The 16,530-nt window shown below is 44.6% G+C and overlaps 2 protein-coding genes across 3 annotated transcripts; both read right to left on the minus strand.

Annotated features, from left to right (window-relative positions):
• Positions 1-4,003: 4,003 nt before the first annotated feature.
• Positions 4,004-6,500, minus strand: LOC147312120 (granzyme B-like). The gene is made up of 5 exons (XM_086266470.1): positions 5,521-6,500; positions 5,241-5,385; positions 4,919-5,066; positions 4,492-4,746; positions 4,004-4,395 (listed from the first exon to the last, which is right to left on the minus strand). Exons 1-5 carry the CDS (start codon positions 5,564-5,566, stop codon positions 4,243-4,245), a joined length of 747 nt encoding a protein of 248 aa, XP_086122596.1. The 5' UTR covers positions 5,567-6,500; the 3' UTR covers positions 4,004-4,242.
• Positions 6,501-9,538: 3,038 nt separating this feature from the next.
• Positions 9,539-13,981, minus strand: LOC147312121 (T-lymphocyte activation antigen CD80-like). 2 transcript variants are annotated; one of them, XM_086266567.1, is made up of 5 exons: positions 13,680-13,981; positions 13,087-13,464; positions 11,839-12,132; positions 10,147-10,238; positions 9,539-9,981 (listed from the first exon to the last, which is right to left on the minus strand). In XM_086266567.1, exons 1-4 carry the CDS (start codon positions 13,729-13,731, stop codon positions 10,153-10,155), a joined length of 810 nt encoding a protein of 269 aa, XP_086122693.1. In that variant the 5' UTR covers positions 13,732-13,981; the 3' UTR covers positions 9,539-9,981; positions 10,147-10,152. The 2 variants fall into 2 exon arrangements, with proteins under 2 accessions (XP_086122693.1, XP_086122694.1); XM_086266568.1 differs by lacking the exons at positions 9,539-9,981; positions 10,147-10,238 and adding an exon at positions 10,266-10,452.
• Between the last annotated feature and the right edge of the window lie 2,549 nt (positions 13,982-16,530).

Here is a 16,530-nt window from a genome sequence, read left to right on the forward strand (position 1 = left end):
AAACCTGCCCTGTCTGCATAAGCAAAGTTTATTATCCTGCAACAGTGACAGTTAAGTTCAACCCCTTCTAAGGCACTCATGTTTGCACTTCACTTACAGTCTCAATGCTCTTTCACCCCCAATCTGTTTCCTCTTATTCTCTTTTAGCAGAGTAAAAATAGGCAACGTTCTCTGCAGGTCTGCACAGTTTCAGTCTGGCTAAGCATTGCAATAACCTCTGATACAGTTTATCACGGAAAAACAAAATCCACAGCCAATAAGCACTAGAGAATGTGTTTTCTTACATCTTACTCTGACTGTCACTGGGCAGGCGTGTGCACTGTTACAAGCAAAACACTTCTGGTAATACCCTATAATCCTGCACATTTCATTAGCAGCTGGATTAATATGGCCTTTGCTAAAATATTACTTCATGATATATTCTCCACCTTCGAAGAAAGTCACAATACAGCTGACGCCGCTACTCCCCTGCCAGCTCGGCCGATCTCACCTCCAACAACGGCATCATGGGTGCGGGGCCTTCCAGTCCCGCGTCCATGGCCCTTGCTATCACCCTCTCGGTCAGCCGTCTGATACAGGGAAGGCAGCAACAGCTGCACGTGACCAGGATAACTATAAAGACTGTACACAGGGGGCAGGATGGGTCCTTTCCAAACCACAGCTGCAGATTTATTGGGGAAGGCAGCACATCGTATGTCGCTTGGATGAAACGTAGTCTATTAGACCCATTCCCCAGAGTTCACTCCATGAGAGTTTCCTCTTTCCCACACTCTCCCAGTTCATCCAGCGACTCTGCTTGGCCAGCGCTACGGCTCTGGCATGTCTGGCTGTTTCCTCCTGCCGACGCACCTCCTCCACCACCATTTTTCAACCTTCGGTTACAGATGCCTGTTGCCACCGAGGTGTTACTGCTCCAAGACCAAATCCTCCTCTGCCCTGCTGGACGTGACCCACCACGTCACGACGGTGAAGAGCAGATTTGGCCTGTAGCACAGATGTGGCCGGGGTCTCGGGAGGCCGTAAGTGACATCTCAAGCCTCACTTTTGCACATTTAATGTCCTCCACCAGACTAGTGATAGGCAATGACAGTATAGAGTCCAACACTGCTGAGGCATTTGGGAAGTCCGAGCCACGTGCTCGCGTAGGAGCTCACCAGCCTCTCCAGTCGATTGGCATGACTGAGTGAGACCTGATACGTCGTCAGTGGCCGCAGTAGTCTGGGAGTGCAGTGTTTTAATCTGGCCGTTAGCCTTGTTCTGCCGTGGTTGTTCAAGTTGCCAGGTATCATATATTCATATTTTCAATTATATATAAACACAATATATTTTATACTGTCTGTGGTTTTATGAGACCCTGAACATTGGTCCTGAGGGTTTGTCTCATCGGCTGTCTGTTGACTGCATGTGCTTTAAAGTAAGCCGTCTGGGTTGGTGGTAAATACCCGAATGGAAAGTGTGTGTCAAGGCCAAATTAACCACAGTGCACACAAAGGTGATCACACCTCTCACTGTGAACCTTACACACATTTGTGCCACTCTATTCTCTCCGGAGCTCGCTTGTTGTTTCTAAAGAAAAATGTCAGTGATGTGAGATGGACATGAATATACAGAACATAATGAGCAGGAGATCGATCTATCTATCTATCTATCTATCTATCTATCTATCTATCTATCTATCTATCTATCTATCTATCTATCTATCTATCTATCTATCTATCTATCTATCTATGTGTGTGTGTTTAATATATATACATAATAGTCATTTCTTCAGTAAACTATATTGTTTTCAATAATTTAGCTTTAAATTACTTGAAAATTATATATTTCCACAGAAAAGCCATAAAATTGTGACGAGTATTTGTGGTTTCTGTGGAATTGGAGGCGTTTTCTGCAAACAGTTATTAGTTTGATTCTAAGGAAAAGTTCAGTGATGTGTGGGTGGACATGCATGCTCCAGGAACATGACACCCACAGACAGACAGAGCCTTTACCCATCAGTGGGAGGAAGATGATGAGCACTTTCAGCAGCGACACTGCTCCTCTTCCTCTGGGCGGTGTCAGTGTGGCGCCATCCACAGGTCAAACCTCAACACTGCACCTGATCCAAATGCACAAGTTTTGCTGGGGTCAGTGTCACTGCTGGTACCTGGACCCTACAGAGGGTGGTCCGACTGCTCCAAGATGTCACATCAACACGTGCCATTCCCAGGTTTACGGCGTCTCTCAGCACAATCTCAGGATCAAGGAGGAGGTTCCAGAGCCCAGCAAAACGACCTGCAGCAGACGACTGGTGTGAATGTCTCCGAACAATCAGAAACAGACTTTGTGGTCACAAATTTTGAAGCCATCCTGGTAATCTTATCCCACCAACGATGTGGTGATCCAACTTTTTTCAGTGTATTTAAAAAGATCCTCTGGAAAAGATTAGAATTCTTGTAAATGAGTTCAATACACAAAAGCACATGAACAGCAGAAACATACATTTACAGATAAATAATAGCAGAAAAGCAAAGTGAAGCGAGCCCCAGGCAATTGTCAGTTTTGCACTTTGTTCTGATTAAATCTCCGTCCCTGGTGTTACATAACCTTCTGGCACATCCATCACTCTCCGAGCTGTTCCCAACATCAATCATTTATTTGGGTCTTTTTTGACAGTTTTAAGACCAGAACTCTGGAAAACGATCAAACATACAGCAAAGAGAAAACAATTCCTCTTCCTGACAGCTTTGTCGGGTTCGCTGTCAGGGGTGGGCTACTATACCCGTTAAAGAAGGGTTTTTCACAGTTTTGGCAACTGCAGATGGGAAACAAGTGTCCCAGGTGCACTCTCAGGCAAAGTGTGTTTACTTTATGGGGTAGAGATGGATGCTTCACCACCTGCTGGCAGCAGAGAGGCTCCCAGCTGCAGCCCAGCCCATACTTGTGAATAATATTTGATCTAAAGATGTGGATCTTGGGATTTTAAACATGCAGGTTAAAAGCTTATCAGTGTGGTTCCATTTATATAAACACTCCAGTGCAGATGTACAGAGAGAGGATACGAGTATATATGATTACATAGTGTATATGTGAGTATATGTCTGGTGCACACAGGTATATATGTCATAAACATCCACAACAACTTCCTGAGGGCCCGGCGTCCTCTAATAGGCCCTTTGTCTGTCTCCTGTCTCCAGGATTCTGGATTTAGTGTTGGAAAACCTGAAGACAGTCCTCCCTGGAATCACAGTGTCCCTCAGTTTGTTAGTCCACCTTCTTCCATCCATCCCTCGTCATCACATCTTTGTTTTTGGTTAGGGTTTGTGTTTTTAAAAATCTATTTTCCATTTTGTTTGTGTCACAGTTTTGTTTTCATTCAGTTTAGTGTCGGTGTGTCCCGGCCTGGAAGGCCTTACCTTCTTTCATTTATCCAACCACACTGTTAGTTTCTCATGTGTGTGTTATTGTCTGCTTGCTTTCACATGTTTCCCAGTTTTGAATTGTTCCGTATCCGAGGTGTGATCCCAGGTTCTCCTGTTCTTTTCCTCTGACCTTGTTCAGCACTGACAAACTCAAAGGCTTTAACACGTTTAATGGTCGGCTGGTAAAAACTACCCGAAAAAGAAAAATCTGCAAAATCTGAACAAAACTGAAAATGTGGATGAAAAATGTATAAAGAAGAAAATAAAATTTAAAAAACAACATGTTAAAAATCAATTAATTTAAGAACAAAAAAGAAAAATATGAACACTTTTAATGGTTCTTTGATATTCTGTGCGAAGATCAATGATGCCATTGATTCAGCCCCACAGGGCCCACCCCACAGGGCCCACCCCACAGGGCTCAGCCAGCCTCAGAACCAAGCCCGGCCGTGCACACACACACATAAACGACACAAAGACGCACATGCACGCTCGCCCATCTGAAGTGTGGTGAGCAGAGCAAAGGGAAAAAGAGTCGTGACAAGAGTCTCTGAAATGTTGAACTTATTTTATTTTAAAAAACAATTTAAAAAAGAGATTCTGGGAGGCCAAAAATGTTTCAAGCTTTATTATTTAGTCGTTAACAAGAGAACCGAGTTTAATTCACCTCAGTTCAGCTGTGACAAAACTACAGTTAAAGCAAATGATTGGTTTGTTTTACCAACACAACATTGGTTTAGTTTCACTTCTCTCGGTCATTCAGGACACTTCTTCTTTTTTATTCAAACATACAGACGTTTCACATTAACCATGTTGAAACTAATGCCTGAAAAAAAATCCTTTATTTTTTCATTGTTTCCTTGATCCAGGGGATGAAGAAACGGACTTTAGTGAACACGTGGGGGTAGCTGAGATCAGTGCAGTCCTCTGGTGAGGTGTAAGCTGTTACACCTTGAAGCTTATTCTTGCAGATGAGTGGTCCACCAGAGTCTCCCTACAAAACAGGCAACAGAAAAACTTCCCTCAGTCAGTAGCAGTTATTATTCATCACTAAACGTTCAGTAGTTAGTCTGCTTCACATGTGACATACCCGGCAGATGCCTCCACTCTTTTTGGTAAAGTTGGTGCAAATCATGTGATCAGAATTAAAATATTGCTGCCAAATGTTTTCACAGTTAGACGTGGCCTCTATGTTCTCTGTGGCTTCCTTTAACACATTTGAGGGACAGTCATGAGCTGTAGTCCATCCCCAGCCTGCCACAGCACATTTCATGTTAGCTGATGTTTTTCCTTCAGGCAGGCCGATGGTCTTCACGTTCTTACTGAGTTTGGCTTTCTTTTTCAACTGTGGACACAGTGTGTTTGAGAGAGCAGTTACTTCCTGATTTTAGGTTAAAATAATATCTCCTACCTCACTGCATAATGCAGCGTGACAGATATACTGCCAACAGTGCTTCACAGTGAGGTTAGCCCAAATATTCATTTTATTATGAAGCTTTAAACACTCTTAGTTTTACCTTCAGTAACATGATGTCATATTCGTATTGTCCAGTGAACCCTGGATGAGCGAAATACTCGTCCACTTCGATGCGTTGCTGAGTTCTCTCTTTCTTGGTGATGTCGTGTGCTCCGAGCACCACGGTGCAAGAACCCCAGGTCTCATTTCTGAACAAGAAACACAAAGTTCAAAGAAGCGTCTGCAGTCGCACTGATACTACGGATGGTGTGAATCATAATATCGACACAAATGAAGGTCCATGCAGTCTTCTCAGTGTGTTGCAGCGCTCCAACACCGTTAGACAAAAACAGTTATATATATACACCATATAAAAAGCGTACTTGCAGTGAGCTGCAGTCAGAACAAAGTCCCTCTGAATAAGGATCCCTCCACATGAATGTACTCCCCGATACTGGACTGACACCATGTACGGTCTGGAGTGGGGCTTTGCCTCCCTGCCACCGACTATGCCGCTCTCAGCAGCCCCTTACAGGAGAGCAAAGGTCAAATCAAAACAGCGACCACAGAAAATTCTTCATTTTGGCCTTTAAAGAAGTGGGAAACTGTATTTCAGCGCAGGTCTAAAATATCCTGTCATTGAAACTCTGCCAGTCTTCTTACCTGTGAGGGAGATTTGCAGAAAGACGTAAAGGATGCAGCAGATCATGGTGGGACAGACGCTGCAGGCTTGCAGTGACCCCCCCACTCCACACGTCTCTTTTTATAACACGCCTCCCACAACAGAAACTTTGTGGTCAGAAGTTTCTGCACGGATATCACACCTTTGTCTGCACCGCTGCATGTAACAGGTGGTGGTGCATCACACACCTCCAATCATTTACCAGCAGAACATTATTTCTGTTTTCAGGATGATACAAAGAGCCTGGAAGAAACTGCTGTTGTGATTTGTTACTATGTAAATATGACTGAACTGAATGAAATGCTACCTGATGCTCCCTGACACACACATTTTCTACTCTTGTGCTACTTGGGTGGTGCTAAATAACTGGATGGAAATGTGTATGTAGGTCATGTTAACCACAGTGCACACAAAGGTGATCACACCTCTCACCATGAGCCTTACACACTCCAAAGCTTGCTCAAATAAAATGTTACAGTTCTGAGAAGCTAGTGTATACTTTAAAGTTTTTAAATGAAACAACTTACTGAAGAATTTTACTGAGCTTGGTGACCTAAGAGGTGATTGCTTGATGTCTTTGCAGGTCTATTTCCTATTTTCTTTCCAGGCTTGTTTAACATGTAAGTGATCAATCATTTGACCTCATGTTTGTGCAGCTTTGGCTGCATTTTAACTTTTTCTCCTCGGTGCAACGAGGACCAAGATGAGCGCTGTCAGAGCTACAAACCAGGTGAGCTCCAAAGGAAAAGTAATAGTGATCAGCAAACCTGATTGGTCAGGATATATTCAAACTGGAGTGTTTTTTTCTAATGTTTGCTCGACGTTAGTGAGTGAGACTGGGCGGTTGCTGGTAGAGGTGTGAGGTGTGTCTGCATGTTGAGTTTATGGTGTTTCTGATGTCTTTGTGTTGTAATGGTTTAGTTTTTTGTACGTAGTTTTTAGTTTAGTTGTGTTTTTTCCTTCTAAGTTACTCCCAGCCCAGGTTTCCTGTCCTGTGTCGCATCCTTGCGTCTCGTCTCTCTTTCCTGTTTACACTGCCCCTCCTCGTGTATTGTGCTGTCATATATGATCCCTTCCACCCTCCCTATTCACCTTTATGTCCTTATATTGTCTCAGTTTTCCTCTGTCCTCACTCAGGCGTCGTGTTTGTGCTTCCCTGTGTTCTGTGTGTTCCTATTATGATGTTTTGTGAAGCTTTTATTGAAAAATGGTTCATTACTCAAAGCTTTCCAACACAGTCCTCTCTGCTGACCTCTGCTGGACAAAAATATGAAGAGCAGTTTGAATCTACAGCTTATAATGAGCTGCTTTGTCATGATTGGCTGCTCTGCAGAGCTTCTGGCTGATGTGACGCTTTGATCTGTTGTTTTGGGTGAAAGCATGACGTTCTGTCTGTTTTGATATAAATAATCTAGATCCGTGCAGAAACTTCTGACCACCTCGTTTAAACATGTCCCGTGGTCTGGTCTCCTTTTGCGTTTGACTTCTTGATGTTTTTTATTAATAAAAATAAAAAACATACTATATATAACAATTAGGGGTGCAACGATATTCGTATCGATATTGAACCGTTCGATACAGTGCTTTCGGTTCGGTACACATATGTATGGAACAATACAACATTTTTAATCTATTTTATCAACTTTCCTTCTGACGATGCTGTCTGTGTTGAGCGCTCAGTGGATCTGCGCTCGACTACTCCGCCTAGGCTGCACTGTCGAGCGCAGATTCACTGAGCGCAGGGCAAGCTAGCAAGACAGAAGCTAATCTTGTTGCAACATGGCAAACTGAACCTCCCCCACCCTCATTCAGATCTGGTGTTTGGAACTATTTTGGTCTTCATGTGACGTATGACCCTGAAGGTAAGCGCGTCATGGACTAAAGTAAAACAGTATGTTGGATGTGCCATGCAATGCTCAATTACATGGGTGGGAGCTAGTGTGTTAGCGCAGTTAGCTCGTTAACGTGTTGACGCTGTCCAGCCCCACGCACGGGGCGATCCGCGGTAGCTCGTTAACGGAGATTTGCCGTGTTGTGGCGTTAACGTCATTTCAGATTAACGCTGACAGCACTAGTGGGAACACAACGAATATGACTGCACATTTACTCCGACAGCATCCTAGTGCAAAGACAAGTGGAAGCAGACAAAAACAACAAGCAGCATGCTACAAACTTTACCCGAGTCATTTAGACAGCCGTTAGCACAGGATTCTCCTTATGGGGACCTGATATGTTTAATATGCTGCTGAGAATATAGCCCAGAAGAAGCGTATAGTAGAGCTTTTATTTTGAAAGAGCCATTTCTCTGTAATAAACTCTCTTTTCCAAAGATGAGGGATTCCTCCATCAGATAGATTATTTTTTTATTACTTTGTTGTTTCAGCAACATTAAATTTGAAAACTACTTTTGAGTTAAAATATATATTTATAATTTTAATAAATGACAAATTAAAAAGGCATGAACATTTTTTTGTATCGAAAAAATATCGAACCGTGAATTTTGTGTATCGTTGCACCCCTAATAACAATGTACACCACGATCTTACAACAGGCTGTGAGTAATGCTTGTGCTGTGAGGTCCCTGCTTTCATCTGATTATGAAATAAACAGGTATGTTTATATGTGCTGTAACTTCTATAACTGTAACTATATGTACTGTGTATTTGTTATGTACATGTTAGAGCTGGGAGCAGAAGCAGATAAACTGGTTTTTATTTACACTGGACCTATATGCACATACATACTATATATACATATGGGGATGTGTACATGTATATACTATATATACACCTGCACTGGAGTGTTTATAATGGAACCTGCATGCTTAAAATCACAAGACCCAAACATTTAGGTCAAATATGATCCACAATTATATTAATGAAGTTTGTGACTGTTAGGTTGAAATTGTTAAATGTTGTCATTGTGTTACTTAAATGTGTAAGTCTTGGTTCAAACTGTAGGATCAAAGACATTCCTTTGTTTCTGACCCCTCCCCAGCCTGTTGAACGTGGGGGAGGCTGCAGTGTTTTATTACAGGCACATCCTATGTGAGGGTTCTGTTTTCTTGTTTAGCAAACTTCCTGCCTTTATGACCCTTTTGGTGAGCAGGTCACACAAACACACCCCAAACACACACACTCACATGCATATGAATACACACACACACACACACACACACACACACACACACACACACACACACACACACACACACACACACACACACACCTAGTGCCTGACACCATAGGGTTTTTTTACAATGGGTGTTTGTGTAAACTGTGTGAGGGGAAGCAGATTCTTTGGACTCGTTTGACACCAGGGCAGAGGACTGCTGCTGTCCGGCTCCCTTTGCTATAGCAAGTAAAACCGATCGATTGCTGTTCGTCTTGCTTCGTTAACAGGAAGAAGTTTCTAAACCAGCGAAGCCTGTGGAAGCACAGACCCAACAGTGACACTTGTTGTATGAGCATGTGTGATCAGTACTGTCTGAAATGTAGTGATTAGGATCAATAAGTAACCTTTGATTGTGTTATGGCCAACAGTGACAAGTCCAAACACGGGGCTAAATAAACTTGGCCCTGCTGAGATGCTCCTGGGAGCCTCTCTGCCCAGAGTTGCGGTAAACTCTTCCTTAACAGATATAGTAAGTCCGCCTGGCAGCAAAGCCAGCAAAGTTGTCAGGAGGATTAATTGTTTGGTTGGTTCGCTGTGCTTGCTTGTGTCTCTCGCTGTATTATACAGTTTTTTCACGTAACGCTGTAACCTGTGTTTAACACGGGCCTGGTGGTCGACACAGGAAGTCATGTTTTCCAGAATATTTGTCCCTCATGCTGCACACATTTCATCTGATTTAGGTTAATAATACACACAGATGTGTGTGTGTGATTATATCAGATTATATTTGAGATATAAAAAATTTAAAGTTCAAACTGTTTGAAATGAGCTCAGCAGCTGCAGCAGGAATATTTTTTTTTAGCATTTTTCAGTAGAACCCGTCTTTACTTTTGTGTTTTATTTAAAAAGACACATTAAGACGAACACTTCACCACAACATGTAGATGTGCCAGATTCACACACACAGCCTCATTTTCATCTAAATAACTCTTTGATTTATTTTAAATAACACTTCTAAAGACATAACAGCACGTGGACATAACATTCAGTTAAACAGGCGCCCAGCATGACGTTTGATGGTCCAGTAACTGCTGTGTTTCACACTGTGGTGGGTTTAATACTCCAGCCTGAGCAGATATAGCTTCAAGTTTTGTTTTAAGCACCAGCTTAGTGCCACCCAGCAGGACCCATGAAACCCAGATTCAGAGTGTGCGCACCGTCAATATCACGCACAGATAAGGTGCAACATACAACACGCTGAAGTGTCTCCATGGCACACGGTTTCACCCCTCCACCACCGAAACGCTGCATCGCTCTACCTCGGGTGGCTGAAACACACAGATGATTGCAGCTGTAAGCACATCAGCTGTTTCCTTCATGTTCATGTTACACATGCATCATGGGAAAACCACACATCTGTGTGTGTGTCTGCGTTTAACATGCTCGACCTCTTTCACATGTTAGATAGTAAAAAGTAAATAGTTCATGCTCACCTTTGCTCACTGCACAGCTGTTAGAAGAACCACAGCAGCTGCTATCAGATATACAGTTAGGGCTGCAGGTGAGCTCCTCGCTGCTGCACCTGCTGAACACCGAGACACCAACAGTCAGCCTCATACCAGAGCATCCTAGGGCAAGTTTCTGAGTTCCCCCGACGATCAGCCAGAGTTACAGGGCTGAGTAAATGTCTCTGAGTCAGAGGGATGCTCAGTGTACGGTGAACTCTGACTCAGGTTGAACTTTGACTTTGAAACTTCTTCTGCAGAAACATGTTTCATGGTTGTGTCGCCTACGTCAGTCTGAAATAAGACATGAATGATCGATACAGATACAAAAAGAACATAATCAAATGGCAAAAGCGACACTGGTCCTGCACATTATGGACAATGCTGGGCATCCTCTGCACACGGCCATTAACAACCAGAAGAGTCTGTTCAGTGACAGGTTGCTTCTCCCAAAGACAAGAACTAACAGACTTAAAAACTCCTTTGTCCCACACGCCATCAGACTGTTTAACTCCTCTCTGGAGGGGAGAGGGAGGGGAAACAGGAGGACAAAGGAGGGGGGAACAACTAAGCTGTAGTGCCTCTTCACCTCACTGTGCAATACCTTTTGTGCAATACTTTTTTCTTTTGTAAATAGTCAATAGTTAATTCTATTTTTTTATACTTTTTCAACATGTTCAAAATAAAGATTCAATCAATCAATCAAACAGTGCAATAGACCTCAATACTTGAAATGTGCAATTCACTTGTATTTTTATTTTTTATTCCTATTTATTCTATTTATCCCCTTCGTATATTTTATTTATATTGTCTCTGTATTTATATATATGTGTGTGTAATATTCTGTAACTCTGTAACGTCTGTCGGTGCTGTGCTTTTTTGGAAATCGAATTTCCCAGAGGAACCCACCCGAGGGATTAATAAAGTTCTATCTAATCTAATCTAATCTAATCAAAGCTTGACTGACTACTGAGGGACTCGTTTATGGTTCTGTAATTGAAATTTGAGTGTTTTAGCTGTTTTTAGTTCTGTAAGAATGGAACACGGAGCAGGTTATGTAGGGAGGCCTGCAGGGACACAGGACGACCTGCATGCATGATAAACCAGCACAGATGTTTCTCTGCAGACGTCTGAGGATTTATTTTCCTCTCAGCTGAACAGCAGCTCGAGAGCTCTGAACCTTCCACGATTACTCAGCGTGTTCAGGTCTGACTGCCTGACGGCTGACAGCTGCACATCGCTGTAGTCTTTGCACCCTGTGATTGTCAGTTTGCTGTGAATGAGCTCCTCATGTCCTGTTTGCACAAACTAAAATAGTGATGGTCTGAGGTTACTCAGCATATTTCCTGTCAGCTCTCATAATTCGTACACTCGTCAGCGCTAGAATAATAACCATAAATTATTATAAATATAAATCAGTAGTAGTAATAACAGTAATAAGATGATGATACGCTCAGAGAAACTTTTTTATCTTCAGGCATTTTTGGTTCCATCACCTGAGATTCACATCTTAAAAATATGTCTCACATATATTTTAAAAACACTTCATTATAAGTGACGTATATCCACTAACCGACTCTTTGACTGTCAGTTGGTGTCACTTTCATCATTATTAGAGCGCTCCCCTTCGCGCTGTTGTAGTTTACCTTCCCTCGGCTGACTGGACGATGTGGAGCGTACCTGTGTTGAAGTAGTGGGTGACCTTGACAGTCCTGTTCAGGGTGGGGTTGTGGCTGAGACAGCTCACGGCCTCGTGACGACCTGCAGGGATGTGCAGGATGCTGCGGGAGCTGTACAGGTGATCGTGGACGTTCTGCTTCGTTTCAGTGTTGACGTTCCTGGACTCCACTGCCTGATGGGAGCTGTTATGGAGGAGGACCCACTGTATGTCAGGGGCAGGAAATCCTCCTTGCAGACTGCACACTGCAGACATAGCCTCTGTATTAACGTCCAGCCTGGGCTCCTGGTACGGCACTGAGGAGAGAGGAGAACAAAGGTCACCTTCACTTTTTTGATTTTTGTAGTGGGCGTTAAACAGGAAAAGGAAAAGCGTTCCAGTATCTGTGCACTAAATATGAAGCTACATCCAGTTAGCATGCATGCTGGAAACAGCTGTCCTGGGTTTGCTAACAACATGAGCGTGCTAGCCATGACAGCATGTTAGCTAAGCTGAGCTAAGCTAATTTGTGTTATTTTTGTTTGTTTTTGTATTTTGCAGTAATTTGTTTGTAATATGTTGGATTACAGAGCAAACAAAAAGGGTTTTTCCTATTTTAAGACATTTTTTTAATCTCATATTGGGAAATGCTTTTGTTATATCAGGTAAAATAATTATTATAATAAAATTTAATGCAAATATGTCAACAACTTTTGATCCTCTGAGAATAGGACAGTGTGTAAAACCAGAATATCAATGATGTGGACTCTCAACACCTCATCAGCCTTTCATGGCTGAGGGGGTATAAACATTAAATAAATCTATTAGTGTTGTTACTGTATTATTGTTGAGTCTTTACCTTACGATATAAAGGCCTTGTTGTTGTGATTTGGTTCTGTATAAATAAAATTAAATTGAATCATTGACAGCAAAACCTCAAAAAGGAAATTCCACATTCTGCATAAATCATAATAACTACAGATTTTCTCTAAATGTAATCTGTGCTGACTGTAGCTGCCTATGTTTGACCTCTGATGATGTCATCTGTTGCTAGGCAGCTCTGTGAATTAAAAGTTATTCAGCATGCTCAGGTCTGCAGTTCGTGCAGCCCAGTGTTTGCTGCAGCATGAGCTCAACATGGCCATCGTTGAAAAGCTAAACTGGTGAAATATAATCTGTGCTGATGATGTCACGTGTTACTAGCCAGCCCGGTGTGTGCCGGTCTAACTTGCCTTTCCTATTTTTGTGAGGAAAACAGAAACCTTTCTCACCAGCTACATGCAAAGTCATTTCACAGATTTGTGTGTGTTCCAGGTGGTATCGCGTCGTCCCGCTGTCGTCCAGCACTGCTGCAAATGATGAGTACGTTCTTCCATTATCGTCAAGAGTCAGGTTTTTGAGTACGATGGTGATATTGCCTCTGACTATGTCCTGAGGGAAGTCTGTGACTCTGTGTTGATAGAGCTCGTTTACATGCTCCGCCACCTTTCTTCCGTTATTATAGGAGTACAAAACCACATTTCTATCATCTTGCCAATAAAATCGGAGACTCTTCCAGTCCGTGATAGCTCTATCCTGTATGCTACATTCGAGGACTGCCGAGTGAGAGATGGTGGTGTTAACATCACGCACGAGAGTCGCATCGCCCGCTGAGATTAAAAAGAAGACAGAAAACTGTTAAAGATGAATGATTCCTCAAAAGCTGCGACACTCCAACACCAAACACTCACATCTGTAGACTAAGTTTAGCTCCAGATAGGCCAAAAGCTAAAGACGCTAGTTAGCTTTGGTGTATTACCACCAACACACACACACAGACACACACACACACACACACACACACATTTAAACTGGAGTAACTTACCAACCACGAAACTGGAAAATAATCCAAATACAGAAATCACTTTGGGGAGCATTTTATCAGAGACCAGCGAGCAAAATGGATGTTAGTGAACACCAACACGACAAACGAGGCTAAACTCATGTGCAGATCAAGAAATACTTTCTGTTCTGACTCCGGTATTTCCCCGTGGCATCAGCGCTGACTCATCGTTTCAAAATAAATCACAACAAAGCTCTGATGATACACATTTAAAGCCCTACAGACACCAACTAATATCTGCACTATCTGTACCCTGTGACCACGTGCAGCTCATGTGCTTTAGCTGTTTTGCAGAGGAAGTGGGACATGCAAAATAGCTGCTGAATAGGAAATGACGTCTGTTTGGAGGACATGGAGACTGTCTGAGCCCTTCCTACCCATCAAAGGGTCATCGAGTACCAGATTCAGAGAGTACTTTCTGCTCTGCACTTTAAACAGCTTCCGCTCTGCTGAGGACGTTTAGCTGACTTCGTTGATTTTAAAAAACACCTGCTGCTAGTTACAGATGTGAAATCAGTTTGATACAATAGGAAAGCAGGACCATGACTCACAGATGTTTGCAGGTCCAATGAGGATACCTGATTCTGTTCACCTGGACGTAGCGTTTTGGGGGAGAAACGTTTCGTCACTCATCCAGGTGACTTCTTCAGTCTCAGCTGACTGCAGGTTTCCCCAGTCTTATAAACAGTGGATGCTGATCAATGTTCATGAGAATTTGCATAATTAAAATTAAGGAACAGACCTCCCAGCCCATTGTTCCTTCAGTGGGCTGGTTTCAGTCATTATGCAAATGTCCTGGTTATAAGATTGGAAACCTGCAGTCAGCTGAGACTGAAGACGTCACCTGATGATGACGAAACTTTTCTCCCACTGAAAACATCCTGAATTTTGGAGATTTACTTACCTGGATGACTGAGCATGCATCAAGATAAAGAAGGCTCCGTTTGCTGCCCAGCAGTTAAACCCAACTATGGCCAATAGGAGGAGACTCGTTACAGCTTCCTGTTGCTGTGGTTTAATTCTGAAGTTGGTTGTCTCTCTCTTACCTTTGGCTCCTCTGATCAGGCTGGTTGCAAGATAGACAGAGCACAATGTGCTTTGAGGCAGCAGCCAAGAAAGCTGTAGTCCGCGTCTGTGAATACCCGTGTGTACACCTGTGTGCATACCTGTGTGGATCAGCATGCTTGCATTCCAAAGGTTTCTCCATGTAACGATCTGCTAGGGAGTGTGGGGGGGCACAGCCCCGTCCCCCAGGGCATGAAGCAGGTATGGAGGAGATCAAAACTCCAGACATCCAGAGGCCCCCAGAACACAAGAGACCAAGGAAGACCAACAGAGGGGCAGCCGCGCCACTGTCCCAGTAAGAGCTGAGGAGAGTCCCAGATGAGGGCTCACTCAGCACCCGCGGAGCAGAAGCCAGGGGGAGTTGCAGTGACGCGCCCGTGAGCTCCGCCGGCAGCCAGCTGTGCCTGAGTGACCGAGCCCCAGGCCGAGAGGCCGGGGGTACCCCACCTCCGAAGTGGCCCGAGCGAGCCCCAGGCTCCAGGCCCCGATAAGCGGCCGCCAAGGAGTGAGCCGGTGTGTACCTGGACGCCCACCCCCAGACACAAAGAACCACCAACGCACCGACACCTGAGGGGGTCCGCCACTGGCAGGGGAAGTGGTGGTGGGGGGAGATAGGCCTCCAAACCTTGGAGGGCCTGAGATGTCCCCAGAGAGGTGGCGCCTGACACCCAACCTGACATATAGACACAGACATACAGGCACACACAGACACAAACATCCATTCCCACCCTCATGCTCTCATATGCACTTACTCCACACTCAACCAACGTGGAGACAGACATAAAGAGACGCTGTACACACGATCACACTCCCCAAGCGTACTCTACGAACCGGGTCTAGGTACCCTTGCCCCTGGAGGGGGGAACTGCACCCAGACCCAGGTGGTGTTACCCTTTTCCCTGCGGTGGGGGGAGGCAGACCGCCCCGACTCCGCAGCAGCAGGGAGGCCCCACACTCCAGACCGCAGTTGGACGGCCAACTCCTCCTCCTAGCCCCCCCGCTCCAGCAGGCCGCAGAGAATGGGGGTGAGAGAAGACTCCAAACCTCCCTCCACCCGCTCATTGTAGTGTTGATGCATGTGTGTTCTAAGGTGCATTTAAAACCCAGGAGGGCATGGAGCTACCTGCCAGAGAGCAGCAGGTAAGCGCATGGTCCCTCCTGCTAGCCCTCAATGTCTACGTGTATTCAAAATTGAGAGGTGGGCAACGACGCCAGGGGTGGGGTGTACACCCTGATGGTACTTTGGACGCCGTGTATCGTGCCCACCCCCAAGATCCTATATGTATGTGTAATGAGAGTGTGAGTAATGTGAATGTCTAAGTTGTGGGATAAAATTGAGGCAGAGGCAGCCAGAAGGGAACGGGGGGGGGGGGGGGGGGGGGGGTAGCCTCCTCTGCACCCTGGTGACATACCCCTACTCCAAGGCCCTGCATGTGTGGGTGGTTGTGGTGGAGCGGGAGGAGGGAGGCAGCTGGAGATGGGGAGGAGGGGAGGGGCAGGTGACCCCTCCCTGGGGCTAGCTCCCCCGCTGACCCCAGTAGGCACCCCCATACTCCGCGACCCGCCAGGGAAAGGGGGCCCAGGCCCATCCAGACCAGGGCCCAGCGCAGCAGCGCCCCCCGGCCCCACAGAGCCCGGGACAGTCCACCCAACCCCACCACAGAGAAAACTGCACCTTCACTGACTGTACACCTACCACCTACCAATTTATTAGGTACACCTTGCTGCCAGCAGGTTGGAGACACTTTTTTTCTTCAGAACTTCATTC

The sequence above is a fragment of the Aulonocara sp. 'chitande type north' Nkhata Bay genome, linkage group LG16, assembly GCF_057382095.1.
Source record: "Aulonocara sp. 'chitande type north' Nkhata Bay isolate Kocher_YH1m ecotype deep benthic linkage group LG16, A_spYH_male_GT1.1, whole genome shotgun sequence".
NCBI lineage: Eukaryota > Metazoa > Chordata > Actinopteri > Cichliformes > Cichlidae > Aulonocara > Aulonocara sp. 'chitande type north' Nkhata Bay.

What these genes read in the sequence shown, in the direction of transcription:
- LOC147312121 (XM_086266567.1), bottom strand. Translation starts at nt 13,731, where the DNA reads ATGCTCCCCAAAGTGATTTCTGTATTTGGATTATTTTCCAGTTTCGTG. An exon ending in ATTTTCCAGTTTCGTGGTTG is followed by an intron (nt 13,465 to 13,679) that starts GTAAGTTACTCC and finishes TTTTAATCTCAG; the next exon opens with CGGGCGATGCGACTCTCGTG. An exon ending in CACCCACTACTTCAACACAG is followed by an intron (nt 10,239 to 11,838) that starts GTACGCTCCACA and finishes CTCGGTGTTCAG; the next exon opens with CAGGTGCAGCAGCGAGGAGC.
- LOC147312120 (XM_086266470.1), bottom strand. Translation starts at nt 5,566, where the DNA reads ATGATCTGCTGCATCCTTTACGTCTTTCTGCAAATCTCCCTCACAG. An exon ending in TCTGCAAATCTCCCTCACAG is followed by an intron (nt 5,386 to 5,520) that starts GTAAGAAGACTG and finishes CTCTCCTGTAAG; the next exon opens with GGGCTGCTGAGAGCGGCATA. An exon ending in CTGACTGCAGCTCACTGCAA is followed by an intron (nt 5,067 to 5,240) that starts GTACGCTTTTTA and finishes TTTCTTGTTCAG; the next exon opens with AAATGAGACCTGGGGTTCTT.